General features: G+C 40.7%; 1 protein-coding gene across 1 annotated transcript in view; it reads right to left on the bottom strand.

Annotated features, from left to right (window-relative positions):
* opcml (opioid binding protein/cell adhesion molecule-like) overlaps nt 1-14292 on the bottom strand; it is a 349212-nt gene extending 334920 nt beyond the window's left edge. The window contains exon 1 of the mRNA XM_061248661.1: nt 14104-14292. Coding sequence (XP_061104645.1) covers nt 14104-14164 — 61 coding nt within the window. The 5' untranslated portion in view covers nt 14165-14292. The remainder of the gene's footprint in view (nt 1-14103) is intronic.
* Nucleotides 14293-18208: the final 3916 nt, after the last annotated feature.

The following is an 18208-nucleotide window of genomic DNA, read 5'->3' on the forward strand; positions in this document are numbered from 1 at the left end:
AATCATCATTCTCCTGGTCCCGCCTCTACCAATCACATCCCTCCTCTGCTAGATAAATGTTGTGCCACTCACTCTCTCTCATGTCACTCACTCATTCAGCTACAACTTGTGTATCTGTGTTAAAACCTGAACTAGTTATTCCCCTACTTGTGTGCATGTGCGGTTGTCTGTGTATAGTCCAGGCCCTGCGGCAGGTAAGATAGAGGCCTCTATACACCATTCCTACATGTAGGTGGAATTAGTGTATGAGACACATTAGGAAGCTGTGAAGGGTGGCAACCCAAACATAATTTATGTTTTGTTAGAATAGTCAGATAGGCTTTTGCCTCTTGCTTAATAAGTCAGTCGGCCTATCTTTGGTTCTAGCTCGGTTTGGTTTTGTTTATTTAATATATTCGGCAACATCCGTGTCCCTCGGTCTTGTGATCTAAATGTGTTCTTTGTTGTTCTGTAAATACAATTGCAAATAGCACTTATAGCACTTTTTGTATAATATATGCTTTTGAACCTTAATTCTTGTGTGGCCCTCATTACACTAAATGCGCTCAAAACCCATCAAATATATTTGTTATGTACTCCCTCCTACCCCTAGACACCTGAGGGACGTAACAGGATGATTCATGACTCTTGCACTTTTATTCTGTAAGCCCCTGTAGTGACTAATTAATACCTCTAGTTGTGTGTATCTGTGTGTGAGAGAGACAGAGAACAACCCACAATAAAGTTTTGTGTCCCCTTCTAAACAGTTTCTGCTCTCAGGGACAGCTATTTATCTACATGAAGAAAGAATAGTGTTTAACAGCAATGACATTCTCCAGACTGACCTTCACTGTGATAACCCGGGCAGAAAAAAAAAGGAATTTCAAGTCAATAGAAATATCTATTATCAATAGAAATCAGTGTGATCATAGAAGTGCATGGACGTGCGAGGACAGGATGTTCTGGAAAAGTAGTTTTCACCCAAACAAATAATGAGATAAATCAGAAAGAGGTTAAGTGCTTTGTACATTTCAGTCTCTCAAGCAATGACTAATGTTTATACTCCCAATGCCTTTTGGCATAGCATTTATATTGATTATCAATTTAAAAACAGTAATTAAAAGTAATTCATATGCAACAGTAATTAGCAATAGATAGTTAAACAATGTAATAATAAGCGGTGTAGGAAACAAGAAATAAGAGATTTAGTGAGAGGTTTAATTGTGTTATAATGAAATATGGATACATGCTTTTAGGCTGTTTGTGCTTTGTTGTTGCTTTATTGTCTCACTTTAAATGCAATCATAAAATGAATAATAAAACAGAATGCCATGGAAGGTTAATTAGAAACGCTGGATTGCCTTTGTTTAATGCTGTTGGGGCGATTGGTGTATGAAAATCCCAACACTGCTCTCACGTGGTTTCCTGCAGGTGCAGTTCACTACAATATGGCCTTGGTACACTGGAGCTATATAAAAGTCTTTAGACGATTGAGAGAAGGAAAAGCTAATCATTTATATATAAACTCATATTGCCCTGAAGCCAAAGTGATTCATTTACAGTTGAACAATTTTTGTGTGTGTGTGCAGCTTAACATTCTTTGATTATTTCTTTGCTGTTTATTTGACTGTGCTGATTATGGATACAAACGTGCGATAAGAAACACATTGCAATTGTTAGAGGAATGGCTGGGCTATACAAAAAAAGCAATATAACTCGACTTTAGTGAGAATACTCCAACCATATCTGCCCCCTTCCCTCATCCCACAAAGGCAGGCATAATGCTGCCTGGATTGTGTTCAGTTGTGTTGGACAGATATTAACAGGCTATCAACAGCTGCTGAAAAGCTATTACGGCAGTGAGCTGGGTACTTTGTATCTATGTTACATGGTGTCATGGTGTTTATGGTCTGTGCTCCAGTGATTCCTTTCCCAGTGAAAGGGCTGACTGATAGAAATCCAGTCTGCGCTGCGATTCAGCCCCGCGGCATGAAGCACGCTTCCCAGTGTGTGTGGAGTGCAGGCTTTCCCACCAGTGCATTCCCTCTCTGTGTGCCTAACCACAGCTCTGTCCGAAGCGATCTCACAGCACTCTGGCCGTACTGCCTGCCTTTCGGCAGAGCGGAGCACGTGATGTATTAAAGGAGAAGGGCTGCCAGGGGCGGCGTGTTCGGCTAAGGCACCGCACTGCGGGGCAAGGACGAGCCTCGCGCCCTCACATCAAATCTGGCCCGCGCCCTTGCTGACGGTGGCCTCCATAGGGCGATACGCATTCGGCTATCTAGAAACCGCGGCGCTCGATCGGGCGCCTGTGAACTGCATTACGAAGCCACATCTGAAGGTCTTGCCCTGACTCTTAGCTGTAGCTAAGGGCTTAGCTGTAGGCTGTGGTGTGAACAGAAGCAGCTGGCTACGGCATGTGTTGTGGAGGAGAACCACGGATGTCCACTCTATCCTGAATGAGCAGTGGGAATTGGATATGATCAGCCCCGTGTTGATTGACAAATAAGTCAAATAAATAAATAATGAGAGTGGTTTACTGAGCATGTCAGTTCTCGCAATGTGGATGTGGTCACCATTACAGCAGACTAACTAGTTTACTAACTGTTTTGTTAAATCAGTCAAATATGGAGCCAACCAAAATGACCATTGCCATTTCAGAATTAACTGCTAATAGCAAATACTTGGCATGCCTGGGAGTCTCCGTCTACAAGAAAAAAAAGCACATACATGAAGAAGTAAACAGAATGGACAAGAATGTTTATTTATTTTTAATTATGATTTGATGTCTCACATGAAACACAGGTCCGCAAACACAGAACTGCTTTTATTGAGAATGAGATGTGAGGGAAAATATGGTACCATTTTGTCCACCATTGAAGTCCTTTCATGTAACAGTAGAAAGAGAGCTACGTCACTGCTTACGAACTGAACTACTGCCACCAGCCTTGGCTTCTCCCCCTGTAGTTCCAGCACTGTGGGGTAACACAACACAATCTGCCAAGCATTACATGGGCTATACAGCAGTGCTCCACAAATGCAATACAAGTAATGAAAATATTTTTTAAGCACAGTAGCTTTACAAATACTTTTGAAGTCATCGTGCAGTTGTGCACTTCTTTAAAATGTTTCTCTCTGAGTGAAGACTGGTTGTGCAGTAGTGTTAATGGATACATGGTTTACCCTTTAGAGCAGTGGTTCTTAACCTGGGTTTGATCGAACCCCAGGGGTTCGTTGATACAGTCTCAGGGGTTCGGCAGGGGTGAAGACACACACTGACACTAGTCTCTAGACTAGTCTCTAGACTCAAGACTCAGTCTCAACGAACCCCTGGGGTTCGATCAAACCCAGGTTAAGAACCACTGCTTTAGAGAATGGATCCAAAACTGGGGAAATGCCAATATTGTAATTTCCTGCTCTACCAGCAATGGATGTGCACTTTGAAAGGTTCCCAGTTTCCTTATCACCAGTTGTATCAGTACCACAAATATTGTATAATGTTTATTTTTCGGACATTGCTATTTTCTGTAATTTGTCTCTTTATAAGCGATGTCACACATCCTTGCTAAACTACATTACTTTACAGTTATTTAGCTGACACTTTTATCCAAAGTGACTACCAGTTAATTAGATATCAAGGGACAATCTCCCCTGGAGCAATGCAGGGTTAAGGGCTTTGCTCAAGCGCCCAACAGCTGTGCAGATTTTATTGTGGCTACACCAGGGCTTAAATTAGCTCCTGCAGAGAGGCAAGTCACGAGACTCCGGCCATCTCACCTTTGATATGCAATATATAAGCACAGACTGCATTTCAACACGCCACTCACACTATCTTACAGAGATTATTCTCAGCACTCGGCCGGCAGTGCTGTGTTTGTCTCTCCCTTGTGCATTGTAAATAAACATAAATTCTCTTGAGAGTAGTTGTCAGCGTGTTCTTCATCGTCCTGCATTTGATTCCAGGGAAAAAGACAAAAGAATTCTCAAAATCTAGCAGGCTTATGTCCATATCCCATTGTGGTATCACATCCCATAGAACTATTTCTGAAGACAGCGCTATGTCAGCATTTCTCTGTAATTTACTTATTATCTGTGATTTCATCAAACTGCAGATAGCAATCAGATCCATCAGTCCTGCGGGATATACAGTACTAAACTTTCAGATACTATACTAGATTTTCACCTTATAATCACCAACATGTAGATCATAGACACCAGGTGAGGTGAGCTAATTGTGTAATAAATTGCTTTAATTCCTAAATAAAGTGCTGAGTTATAACAAAAACTAGCAGAAATTGCAAGCCCCCAGGACCAAGGTTGAATAGAATAGCCCTGCTCCAGGACTTTCTGTTCTTGCCAACCATAGAAACTGCTAAAAGCACAGAGCTAAAAGAGCAAGTACAGCAAATAAGTTTATATGACCTGCCATGATATCTGGTCATTCAAAGTCCTGGGGCATATCTTTAACTAATCTCAGTGGGCAAGATTACCACACTTATTCAAGAAGTTTAATACAAGAACTGAACTTTTTTTAATGCCCACTAATGTAAGTGTAGGGTAGTAATGTCTTTTTGCTATTTTCACTATAGGGGCCACAAATAACAGACTTTCCATTTAATTTTTCATGTGTGTGCAGGCTGCAACAATATTTGGACCCCTCTGTATACAGTACTCATTGGGGCTTTATTGCATCTCCCTCCTTTGATGGTGGAGTTTTTAAATTTTAACATTTCAACATTTCCCAGAAACAAATGCCTCAGAAAACTATTGGTAGAACACACAGCCCAAATGAAACACTGTGGTCTACAGAGATGGTATTTCAGAATGGGTAACATCATAAAAGACCAGAATAATTATCCCTTTTTCTTTAGCCTGAAATGTACAGTATACACTTTGTATTTTATACATTGTAGTTTCACTATGCAGAAATCACTGCACTTTTTATATGGTCGTCCCCCTATTAAAGGGGACCATAATGTTCGCAACAAATGGCTTTGCACGTGTTGCTGATTAATCTGGTGCATTCAAGCATTCCTCAGTGCATGTACAGTACAGAAATTTCAGTATCTAGTCTTGAGTCTATGCTTTCGATTGCCTTTGGAATCTGTTATTGGCCTTTGTCAACACGAGGACCAGAGTTTTAACAAATGTGGCCATTATAAGCTAACTGTTTAGAATATGATTAAGATCACAGGAGAGCTCTGTAATCGCAAAAGGGCCTAGAAGGCCAAGGAAGACCTTTACAGTTGATGACTAAAGAATCTTCACCATAATGATGAAAACCCCCCAAACACATGTCTGACAGATTAGAAATGGATGTGTCAGTGACTACGTTCTGCAGAATATTTCACAAACCCAAATACAATGGCTACACAGCAAGATGCAAACCACTAGTTAGCTGCAAAAACCAGGTCACAACTTGCGGTATCTAAAAAAGCATGTTATGAAAAATAGTTCTGGACAAAGTCTTGTGGACAGATGAGACCAATATTTGCACAGTTTGATCACAAAACTAAAATTGTGGGGCACAGAGCCAAATAAAGAAAAAACATGTCTTTGTCCCAAATATTATGGACCAGACTGTATTTCTCAGTTAAGCAACTTAGTAACATCTTAGTAATCAGACATGCCTTTTAAACATTAGTTGCCATTCTGTTACTCTGTAAAGTGTCTTTGTGACAGACCTATATAAAAAGCGCTATACAAACAAAATTGAATTGAATGTTATTATATAAATGTGGTTTCTGAACCCGGATCACAAACAGGATAAGATGAAGTGCTAACCTCTACACTAGATCAGCAGACTGGTGAAGCCCATCTCTTCTCCCACCAGTAAAGTCTAAGCATCCCTTTAGATTTAATTGATTTCAAAACTGCGAAATGTATCTGAGAATGCAAAATATTCTGCAAATAAGTGCTCAGAACTACGTATATCACATCAGAGTGGGTGGTATGCATATGCTAGAAGGAAAATAATTGTTTGTGATGACAGTATCTAGCTATTAATAAAATCCTCGCACATGCCAAACTGAGAAGTCATAATTAAATTGTGTCTTTCTTGATGCATTGTACTCTTGCAAATAATAGTAATTAAAAAGTGCATTTTGAAAGTCATGTCACATGTAAAAAAAATGTACATTTTTGGCGTAACATGTATTCACGAGGATTTTAGACACAGACATTGCCACTATCAAAAACATGTTCAAAAAAAATGTGCTTGAATATGGTACATATGCTGAACCTTTCTGGATTCTGGGAGATTTTATTCTTAGCACCATGTAAAAAAAGATTCAACTAAAAGTGTGTGCGGTGACCTTATATTCAATTAGCAAACCCTCCACACAGACAGATCTTGGTGTTGCAGATGACAGATCAGAGCAAAGCTTAAATATTGTATGCCCCTGTTAGATGTGTAATTCAGTTGCTTAAAAAGATTTAAAGCCTGGATGATTGAATTCCTCAGAGTACAGAAACAATGCAGGCATTCATTTTACCATGTCTTCATGATGCTTGACATAACCAGCCTGGCTGAAACATCACTACACTCGCTGAGAGCGCACAGGGGCGCATTCCTGAGCAGCTCAACCATGCAATTAATGTAAGAGTCTGTTATAGGTGCTCTTCACTCACAGCTGGGCTAATGCTGCTACATAAAGAGGAATATGACATACAGCGATGCTATAACCCTATCCTAACTGCGCTCAGGCAAGCTGATACACCACAGCTGTTTCAGACCATTGACTTTCTGTATTCCCAAAGTCTGTCTGTTTCGTCTGCCATTACTGGCAGAAGTTGTTTTTTTTCTTTTAATATCTCAACTTTAAAAGAAGAATATTAAGCAGCAGCAGCAACAATGACAAAGGGTATCAGAACCATCGGACCTATTTTAGTACTTTTAGCTCTGTTATAACAACTGTAACTACTTTGTAATAAAGGTTTAACTACACTGCATATTTTTATTCCGTGACAAAGAAACAGTAATTTCCAGTTTATGTAACTCTAACCCTTCATTTAATAACAATTTCATCATGCAACAATTTGCATAGCAGTTACACAGCACTTAAGTACTTAGTTACATAGTACTTAAATGCAATTACAGTATAATTACTTTGTGTAATTCACCTCAATGTTTGTAATTATTGTTCAGGAAAACAAAATTAACAGTATATACACAATTATATATGATTAAGCCTCAATACTGTTCTCCAACTATTTTCGAGGAACTATAATTGTAAACACCTTCCATTACAATTCAATAACAGTTATAATCATAGAGTCATAATCGCACTGTAATTGAAGGTATTTGTAATTATAGTCCCAGTACTAATGAAACTACACTTTTCATGAGCACTTAACACTTAAGCGAACAAAAAAAGGTACGGCCTTCACCGTGGAAAAATTCACTTAGCCATGATTACCGTTGATAATCCAGCTGATCCTCACAGACTGTAGGGGAAGCAGCGTGTGAGCAGGAGTTTGCCATTTGCCTGTCATTTTGACTAATGGTTCCATTAAAGCCGAGCTGAAGAAGTGCGATGACATTGCCCGGATGGAATGGCCTCACAGGAGCCTCCCTGTACACATTTTACAAGGACTGTGTGACTTGAATTTCCCCGGGCCCATCTGCCACACAGCCATCCGGGAGCGCTTCCAGAACAGAGCCATCCCGAACGCCTCTCCTCGGTGGGACGCGGACACTGGCGTAGGGGGGCCCTGGACGAGTGTGGCGATGGTGATTAAGGCCCGAGATGGGCTGGATGTCCTCCATTATATTAGCAAAGTGTCATTGGATCCCCACCCATCTCGGCATGCTTTCTATGGAAGTGTGGAATTACAACAAGTGCGATTCGTGGCGCGGTTTTGACCTGTGAAATGACTAGCACTCAATTACACTGATCCCAACCTTCAATGCCGCGCTGAAGCTAGTCAAATAAATAGGCGAGTATTAATAATGACAGATTAGTGGAATATTGCTTTTAATGTGAAATAAATGAATGGCAAACCAATTACAAACACAACTTGGAAGGTGGGGTTTGGGGGGGGAGGGTTGTTGACACGGTGGAACCTGATCACAGACCACTATACTTCAAGGCTCATTATGCCACGGAAATAGCTGTGAGAGCAAATTATGCTTCAGCTGTCCAAAGCAGTCAAAGATAATAAATCACTCCGAGGGAATGCCGTCGGTGAGGATACCACATCAATTTGTATGGGGTTTACTGCATTATGACATTTACTGCTGCCAGATTACAAACATGGTGCATAAAGTGAAAAGTGGAGGAACTGCCTGTGAAGTAAGATTGCATGCATGCAGATCCCTTCTTGATGGCTGCAGATAACTTGTGTCTAGACTAAGCAAGGTAAAGAGTATGTATATAGTGGCAGCACAATATACACTCAGTGAGCACTTTATTAGGTATTTATTGGACTTGTTTTTTAGATTTCTATGTTATGTTATGATGCATTGTGAGTTCAGAGATGCTCTTCTACATATCACTGTTGTAATGTGTGGTTATTTGTGTTACTGTTAGCTTTGACCAGTCTGGCCATTCTCCTCTGATGTCTCTCACTAACAAGGCATTTCTGTTTGCAGAACTGCTGCTCCCTGTATTGTTTTGTTTTGTTTGTTGAATCATTCTTTGCAAACTCTAGAGACTGGTTGCGTGAAAATCCCAGGTGATCAGCAGTTTCTGAGATATTCAAACCACAACCACTATAGCAGCCACCAACAATCATTCCACAGTCAAAGTTACTTAGATCACATTTTTGCCCCATTCTGATGGTTGATGTGAACATTAACTAAAGCCCCTGGCACGTATCTACATGATTGTATGCATTGCACTGCTGCCACTCAATTGGCTGATTAGATAATCACATTTATAAGTAGGTGTAATAAAGTGAAAATGTTCCTAATAATGTGCCTAATGTTCCTAATAAAGGTGAGTGTATGCCATGGAATGATGATTTAGCTCCAATAAATCAGTCAGCAAATAGTAAAAGGTGAAATATCTGTAGCATGAACGTGTTTAAAAAATATCTACTTCAAGTAGGAATTTTCTGATAAATGACTTTTAACTTCCTGTGAAGTTTTGTTTTCACACCCCAAACCATCAGTTAGTTTGTATTGTTTGTTTGTGAATGGCATCTGAGGTTGAAGGTTGTGTTGCTTAGTAACTAATGGGCAGCAAATGTTAGCTGTGACACCCTATAGCCCCATCTAAACCACATATACAGAGGCGTCAGCATGTTATCGGCATGTAAAAGCAGGGTAGCATGTTGTCAAGCCCAGTCCATTTGCTCTTTTATACTTTTTAACAATTGACATGATGCTTTATTTGGCACACACTTTTATCCAAAGCGACGTACAATTGGTGCATACTGAAGGTCGTTGGAACAACTATAGATCAGATAAGGCACAATTCTCATTACGTGTCTGTTATCCATAGCCATTAACATCAAGTCTAGTTCACAAAGTAAGCATTGGCTAAGTCAGTAAAGTCATGAACTAGAAGTGAGGCATGAATACAGTGAGATATGATAAGGATAAGAGTTATATAAATGCAACATGAAAGTTCTAAATGAGCAGTATTTCTCTTAAGTTTTATTTTGCTTCTGTCATGATAATTCGTGGATATAAACTCAGAAATAATGACAAATTTTGTAGTTAATACTGCTGATTCTATGGATATATTCCATATTATGAGGTGCTCCATGGAGATGGCAGTTTAAATAGCATGCCTATTGAACAGTGGTAGACGCACCCCTCCCTTACCCCAGGCATGCTAGCGCTCATATTCTCTAAGGATTACCGATCAGCTCCACAACATCTATCAAGTCTTTTTATTGTGTATTAATGTGTTAAAATGTGCATATTCCAAACGTATTATTGCTTCGGAATAGAGATCACTGTCATTAAGCACTATTCTGTGCAAAGTAAATTGGTCAGTTTTTCATATTATGTGCACAAGAATAAAATACACCCAGTGCTTGTGGTAGTATGTCAACTTCAAATTGACAGAACACATCAGTGAAGCAAATATTACCCAATGGAAGTCCCCTTCCGTTTACCGTAGCATTCCCTGTATTTAAATGTCAAATCACTGCAGCGATCAGAGAAAAAAAAAACACTGTTTAATTATAATAAGGATAAAGATTTTTATCTCCCCAGGAGCATCCTAGATTTTAAACAGCAAGTGCAATAATGGCCCATTGAAAAGGTCATTCACAAAAATGGTGCATTTTCATCAGCAATAAAAATATCCGGTTTAAGCTGCGGGCACATTATCCAAAAGCCCATGTTGTAGACACAGAGAATGAACACATCTGAGAAATGAAATAGGCTGCGAGAAGCAGTTTAAAGTTCCGCTATGTCCCATGCACAAACTGTGGAGTTCCCCACCTAACTCCTAGGCTATGTCATTTGAGGAGAAAATGTACATGTACAGACATGTACTGCAAAGCAACATAAGGTGCAGGAGATCACAGATCCGTGCTGGTTTGCATGCGGACCACTGCGTGCTTCGGGCACGCATCATTGACTGATGTAGGACACTGTATGTGGGTGTGTCTTGCATTCAGTACAAATTAGCTGAGTTACACGAAAACAGTGTAGTCCTAAAGTATTTGGGCAGTGGTACAATTGCTGTTCATTTGTTCATTTATTTCTCAGCCTCATAATGGCTTGACTGTTATTGTCACAACTCTGGTCCTCATGTTGACACCAAAGGCAATCAAAAGCCAAGAATCAAGGGGAGAAAGCTTTCTTGCACCTACACTAAATAAGCAATTGAATACGCTCGACTGATCAGAAAAGACTTCAATGCCAACTATCTAATTACTTTCTGTCCCCTAAAATGGGTGGACTATGTATAAAAAGGGATGTAATTCCTATATGGATCACCTAATATGGATGTAAATACCTTCAAATTAAAGGTGGCAGTCTGCAATTTTACTTCATATTCATTGCACCATTTCAAATCGAATGTGCTGGAGTACAGAGCCAAAAGAACAGAAATTGCACTACTGTCCAAATACTTATGGACTGCACTTTAACTATCAGTAAAACCAGTGCGGATTGTCCCCAGCAAGTTGGGATAAACTGGGTGATTGAGGATGAGATTAATATGTTGATACTTGTATTAACTTGACTCGCAAGTTCTCCTGTTATTCCAATGAAGAAAAAGGCCTGTCTCAGATCAGTGAGATAAAACAGTATCCCAGATAAGAGCTTTCCCTGATAAGACCTCCCCAGGGCAAGACTGAGAGTGAATGCAATCAACCTGCATGTTTAGTGAGCCCGTTCCAGGACCCTGCTGTTGATACAACATGCAGACAGAGCCTGAAGAAGAGTGTGGTGGCTGCTAAAAGACTTCCTTATGATCGTAAAAAAGGCCCAAAAAATATTGCATACAGCATACATTTATCTGAGGGACAATGTCCCCACCAGAGTGATTTTAGTACACTAACTGAATGGGGGGGTCACTTTTGTACACATTAAATATTGTATACCTGCCACTACATTACCTTCCACGCTAAGAATACATACAGTGAATGTGTCTGTTGTTCATTTTTGAGAAATGTGCAATTTACACTGCTGACCTCCTGGGATTTTCAACAAGCAGCATTGTTCCTGGGAGGTCTCATTGTTAATGAGAGAGGTCGGAGGAGAAGGGCCAGACTGGTCGAAGCTGACAAATAATCACGCATTAAAACAGTGGTATGCAGAAGAGCATCTCGGAACAGACAATGTGTCAAACCCCTAAGTGGATAGGCTACAGTGGCAGAAGAGTCTAATAAGTCTAATAAATACCTAATAAAGTGCTCACTGAGTGTATTTTGAATGAGCTCGTCATGTCTGTGTGTAAGTCTGTAAGTGTGTAACTACCTGTGGTATTCTCCACCAGTGGTGTCTAACCTGGAAAGACCTTGCAGCCAAACACAGTCCATCACTGACATGCCACAGACCGAGAGACCAGGAATCACAACAACCTGAAAGATTGAGAAGTCATCATGCTTTATCTTCCTGACAGCTTTCTTGCCGCTATCAAAAAAGCCAGGGCACAACAACCCCGCAAATCAACACTCTAGATGTGAAGAATGGTAAATGGTAAATGGTTGGAATTTATATAGCGCCTTTATCCAAAGCGCTGTACAATTGATGCTTCTCATTCACTCATTCATACACACACTCACACACTGATGCCGATTGGCTGCCATTCAAGGCACCAACCAGCTCGTCAGGAGCATTTGGGGGTCTTGCTCAGGGACACTTCAACACAGCCCGGGCGGGGGATCGAACCAGCAACCCTCCAATGACGACTGCTCTTACTGCCTGAGCCATGTCGCCCCCAAATAGAAATATGCCATGTCGCCCCCAAATAGAAATACAGAAGTAATACAGAAGAAATACAGAAATACAGAAGTCACACTCCTTAGAAAAAAAATATTATTTAGCAGTCACAACCTGCTGTCAATTAAGTGCACACAGTAAGAGACTGATGTCACATTATTGCTGTGTTGTTTTAAATGTTATTAGAGAAACTTTTTCTGTCACTGGAACTAGAAAACAGAAGTTGAACAGTCACTGTGCAACTGCTGCAGCTCCCTCTAGTGGGGAGATTTGAGCTCCTACTATTGTAGCAAAAGAGGAAATGGACTTGAAGCTCATTGTTCTGATTAGTGTTGGCCTTAATAGACAAGGTCCAATGGGTTCCTGCAGGTTTGAGCTGAAGTGGCCTCAACACTGAATTAGGTCAATCGTAGTTTTAGATCTTCTTAAAGGAAAGTTACATTACATTATAGGCAGGTTAAACAATGAATATGTGTGATGAACCAAACTTTCACCCATATTTACAATGCATCCCCCCCCTCAAATAAATAGAAAATACCATGTCACAGCATGAATTCAAAGTGATCTGAAGCAAAAAATCAGGATGTGAGGTATAGCATCATCATGTGTATGTGTTGTTTTTTTGTGTGAAAATATTGTTAGAATTCTGACTATTTAGTGAGGGTTTTCTTTGGCATGCTTGCTATACCTTCATTATAGTACGCCCCGATAATAGATTCATCTAAAATGTCAAGTTCATGAATTTTTCACTTTAATCAAACCAAATGTAGCTCTTTAATGATGCAATAAAAACTGGCATTAAAAAAACAGCTCAGTTTCCCATTCTAGCTAAATATCCTCATAACATCCTTCACTAAAACCAGTGCACTTGCACATCATATCCAAAACCTCTTACAAACAAGGAGGAGACACCTCTGTCCATGACTACAGTGTGGCCTGCATGAGAGGATGAAAAAGACATTGCCTACCAATATCACTATACCAATACTTACATGGACAACCATAATACAAGGAAGGGTCCCCTGCACACCTGCACACACCTTGATGGAAAGAGCCAAGGAATCAATACAGGGCAACAGAAAAATCCATGCGACGCCCCTGGCAACAGCCTAGCTATTAAAAACCTGTTTTCACTGAACCGACCACCCACAGCTCTCACCTGGAGATCATTTGCATAATGAGCCTAATTATCTCATTACCAGCCTAGACGAGGTTCTCTTTCTGCGCTCACTGACTGACCCCACCTGCCCTCCCATGCTGAAGATCGCAGGATGAACTCGCACACCATCTGCAAACTGCATTTTGTTTTCTCTTGTTTTGCTTGTTCCTCTATGATCTCCACGCTCTCTTGGCATCGTCAGTTTCTCCAAAACTGCTTCTCGAAAACACAGCCAGCAAGTTTGGCCGCGATTTCTCTCGGGCGGCACAGGGAGAGGGGAGGATCACCTTTAACGGGAAACAAATCTCATGCTGTCTTTTGCTGTCAAAATACCTCCTGAAAAATATCACAAGTACACCTTGTTTGACCCTCCCCCTTTTTATTTTACCCACATTTCGATCCGTCTGAGTGTTTCCTAATCCGATAAAGCCGTGAGCCGTGCAAAAAGTGAGTTGAGATTTTTCAGTCAGAAAAGGATGTTAAAAGCTCAGCATTCAGTTCTAACATGCAGTATCAGTCCTTTTTCCCCCCAACAAAGAGCAAACTCCAGCATTTCAACAGCCACTGAACAGCAGTAAACAGCACTCGCATGAGGTGAGAGAGGCAGTCACATTACCTGGAAACATGAGCAGAGCAAACATCCACGACAAGACGAGGAAGCACACAGAATTATACATTCTTCCAAAATGTTCTCTTGATGTTCCTCTTGTTGCTTTTTTCTTTTTTCCTCTCTTCCACAGGATTGTAAATGTACCCTGTCTTCTTATCTTTTTTTATACTGCAATTATTATTCTCTCCTTTTCTTGGATTTATTCAATGTCGTTTTGCCTTTTACCCACCGGCAGCGTTCTGTGTGAAGGTGATTTAAATCCAAGGCAAGTTGAGGCTGAGAAGAGACTGAGGAGTTCTCATTGATTATTCTCACACTGACACGGGAATACTCTGCCAATCTGGAGGAGAGCTGGGGTCCGCCTCCGCCGCGCCACGATTGGCCGAGAGCGGGAGCTGTCAGCTGGAAACAAGCACGGCGCTGTTCTGAGCTGCCTCTCTCTGTGTCGCTCTGCAGAGCCTCCCAGATTAAATTGGTCAAAAGAAAAACCGCGGTGATAGCAGGAGAGTAGTAAATGGCCTCTTAATGAGAGTACAGCTACACCAATGGCCAGAATTAATTTCATCCCTTCGTTCTGTTAGGACACATGTCATTTAGGATGTTATGTTCTTAATACATATCCAATTATACATATACAAATTCAAATTCATACTATACTCAGTCCACTAGATTTTGATTGACAGCGAGTATCATATTCATTTTGTGAGCTAATGTGACTTTTTTTTTCCCATTGTCATCACTCATGTTGGAGGATAATTTCAAGTAGTGAATTTATATTCTATTCATTAATTTATTAAAGTGTACTAACTGTCAGAAAATAATGAGGATTTATTAAGATGGCAACATACTCGCCGCAATAACAACTGTAAGAGGTTATTGTGCATTTGTGTCAACTGTCATGTCAGCCGGAGTTGCTGAAGACCTGCAGTATGAAACTTCCCACGCAGGCAGTCCGCCTCATGCGATAGCTGTTAGATGTGTATTTGATGGTGAGCAGCCTGATATACAATTAACGGTAAAAGAGGAACAACACCAAAAGCACAGAGATTGGGTAGGGATGGATGCACATGCACCATTGACAATGCTATAATTAAGACTGGGCAGCAGCTGCTGCATGTATTGTATCAACACTCAGATATGTAGTTATCTTACTGCAAGTCAATATACAGTAACTTTACGACCATATTTTAGAATATTATATGGATATGGCCAGTGAAGGCCTATTTCTTCATATCCTGGCAGAAGGACTGTTATGCAGTGTATGTGTGAAACGGTCTGATTTGATGACCATTAGCAGTTAACATGGTTGTAAAAAAATACAATGATTAGTAACTATAGTGTCTACCTGTGCACTCACTGTTTACTGTACTCTGACCCTCTATGTGATCACACTGTCGTGTAGGCTGGACAGTGAATTATATCACTGTTATGGTGTATTCACCCGAATTAAGAAAAAAAGAAAAGAAAAGAAGAATACATTTTTTTTTTTTAAGTGAATTAAAATGTTTACATATGAAAAGAAAATGTTCCATGTGAACCGGTCATTTTCACACGTGACTGGCATTGTTCACCTCTGAATGACTATTTCTACATCGGAAAACAATAACTTGACATTTTTGCACTTTTTCAATGTGAACTACAATTTTCACGTGAAAACAAAACATGTGACTTGAAATAGCATATGTTATCTTTTCCCCCTCTCATTTTATAAGTAGGATTATTTTATAGTTTATTATTTTATAGTATACAAAATGTACAAACGTGTTGGGTGTTCACATGTGGTTTTTGGACCCGTGATTTTTTCATGAGGGTAGAAATACAATTTGGGGGAGCATGCTTACACACTGACACGATGGTTTTGCAGCATGATCGCTTTCGAAGTAAATGACCTTCTCAGCACTCAATCCCTATAAAACACCTGAGTGTATTAATCATATGGGTCGTGCCATATGGCCCAGCGTGCAAGACGTCATGTAACCTATGACACGACTGAATAAATAAACCCAAAACACATATTGCAATATGTGATGACCCTGGAAGGCTAAAATCCAACACCATGAAAGATGTCAGCCAAGCTGAAGCAAAAGGTCAAACATGTATGCTGTATATCTGGATGACATAAATGAGTGCTGTCATATGCTGCATGCAGTTTTGCTTCTATGTCACTGCCAAATCGCCTCTTTAACCCCTGTGATGGGCTGACAGCCTGGCATTAGTGCTTTACCTGCACTGCAGGCATTCCCCGTTCAGTTCTGAGAGCATTATTTGTTTGTCAGTGTTCCCCTCCTCACCCCACCAGTGCTAGCCCAGGTGTCCTCTTACAGGCTGAGCGACAGGGCCTGGCTGTTTCAGGCTAGGAGACAGAATCCACCGTTTCCTAACGCCGTCATGCCTATGAAACGAGAATAAATAGACCGCCAGCCAGTCTCTGCCGTGTAACGCATCGTCCTTTGAAGAGGCTCCAGGTTTCCACGGTGAGCCGGGGAGTTTGGTATAGATTGTTTAGTCTTAGAAGAGACTGCCTCTAGCCTCGGCTCGGGGAGGGGGGTGGTGGTGGGGGTGGGGGTTTGGGGGGGCTGTAGGACAGTCAAACACACCGGCGAATTCCCCTGGGGATTAGGTTTTTTTCTCTCTGTGCAGCGGGACGCTTTCCGCAGTGGGATCCTGTCAAAGCGTGTGTTTACAGCAGGTGACTGGAAAAGCACGCCTTGCGGAAAGCATACAGCAGAAGCCAAAAGACAAGAGAAGCAACCAGCATCTGCGCAGGCAGGCCTGCTCCCTGACAAAAGTAGGTCGCCGTGGCAATTTCGCAAAGTTTGGAGTTACTAATTATACCCAGATGGCAATGCGAAGTTGTTGTTTTTTAATTTACATATTTTTCAATGAAATCGCAGAAAACATGCCTCCCAGGACACAGTCTTCATTATAAAAAAACAACATTGCATAAAAGGAGAGCAGTTACCCCACACACCTGATAACGAGAGGGATCATTCCCAGTGTATGTGAAACTATCAACTGTTTCTAAAGCAGGTGTTCAGGTGATGTTAAGGCCAAAATAAGATGTTCAAAAAGCATTATGCATTGTGACATACTTTTCAATGATTTACCACCTACCAACAAAAGTTTACTTTTATCATATAGAAGTTCTTACATCCTTCTCAACATCTTACATACACTAGCTTACATCCAGTACATGGTCCTTGCAAAGAGGTATTAATTTAATTCCATATGACCTAGCACAACGTCAGAATAAGTTTTGAAATATTGTACCACTGTATGTGTCATACTATATATGTCAATTTCCAGATCATTAGCATACATTGGTTGTAAAGCAGCTACTAGCACAACTTCAGGATACTGAAAGTTGCCAACTGTTTCTATCAAGACACCAGACCAATACTTTATGCTTCCTGATCCCCTGGTATTTGTTGTAGCAGCTGTCTTTAGTTGGATTAAATAAATCCTCATGTTACATCCTCATGTTTGTGCCACAGCTCAATAAATTCCTCTTTACTTCTGTTCAGTTAGTATTTTTTGGTTTGGTACTGTGTTTTGCATTCAATCTACCTTATTCCACAGCCCCTCTCTTTATTACAATGATGATGATGATGATGTTTGTTCTTCATCTTCTTCAGCAGCTATGGTTTCACATAAGGCAACTGCCTATTGTTGCCATACCACAATATACTGTTGGTGTATTATTTGTATTTATTTTACACTTTTGTTTTTACTTGTCACTTGTGGCTTGTAAGTGAGAAGAACTGCTCTTGCGTAAGCACATGATGCACACGAACAACATCAACAGGGTTACGCGGTTTGCAGTATGAATTTTACACAGGCACAGAATTTGGGATCACAGAAAACTCAATTTGGCCAGAGAGCTAAACCTGTTTTTCTGGGCCAAAAAGTGGAATGCTTTTGACTGGCCAAATCAATCATCCAATTGAGCATGTGTTTTACTTGATGAAGACAAGACTGAGGGCAAAATGCCCCAGAAACAAACAAGAAGTGAAGATGGCTGCAGTACAGGCCTGGCAGAGCATCACCAGGGAAGATACCCAGCTGCTGCTGATGTCTGTGGGTCACAGTCTTCAGGCAGTCATTGGATTCA

This window comes from Conger conger, chromosome 7 (assembly GCF_963514075.1).
Source record: "Conger conger chromosome 7, fConCon1.1, whole genome shotgun sequence".
Taxonomy (NCBI): domain Eukaryota; kingdom Metazoa; phylum Chordata; class Actinopteri; order Anguilliformes; family Congridae; genus Conger; species Conger conger.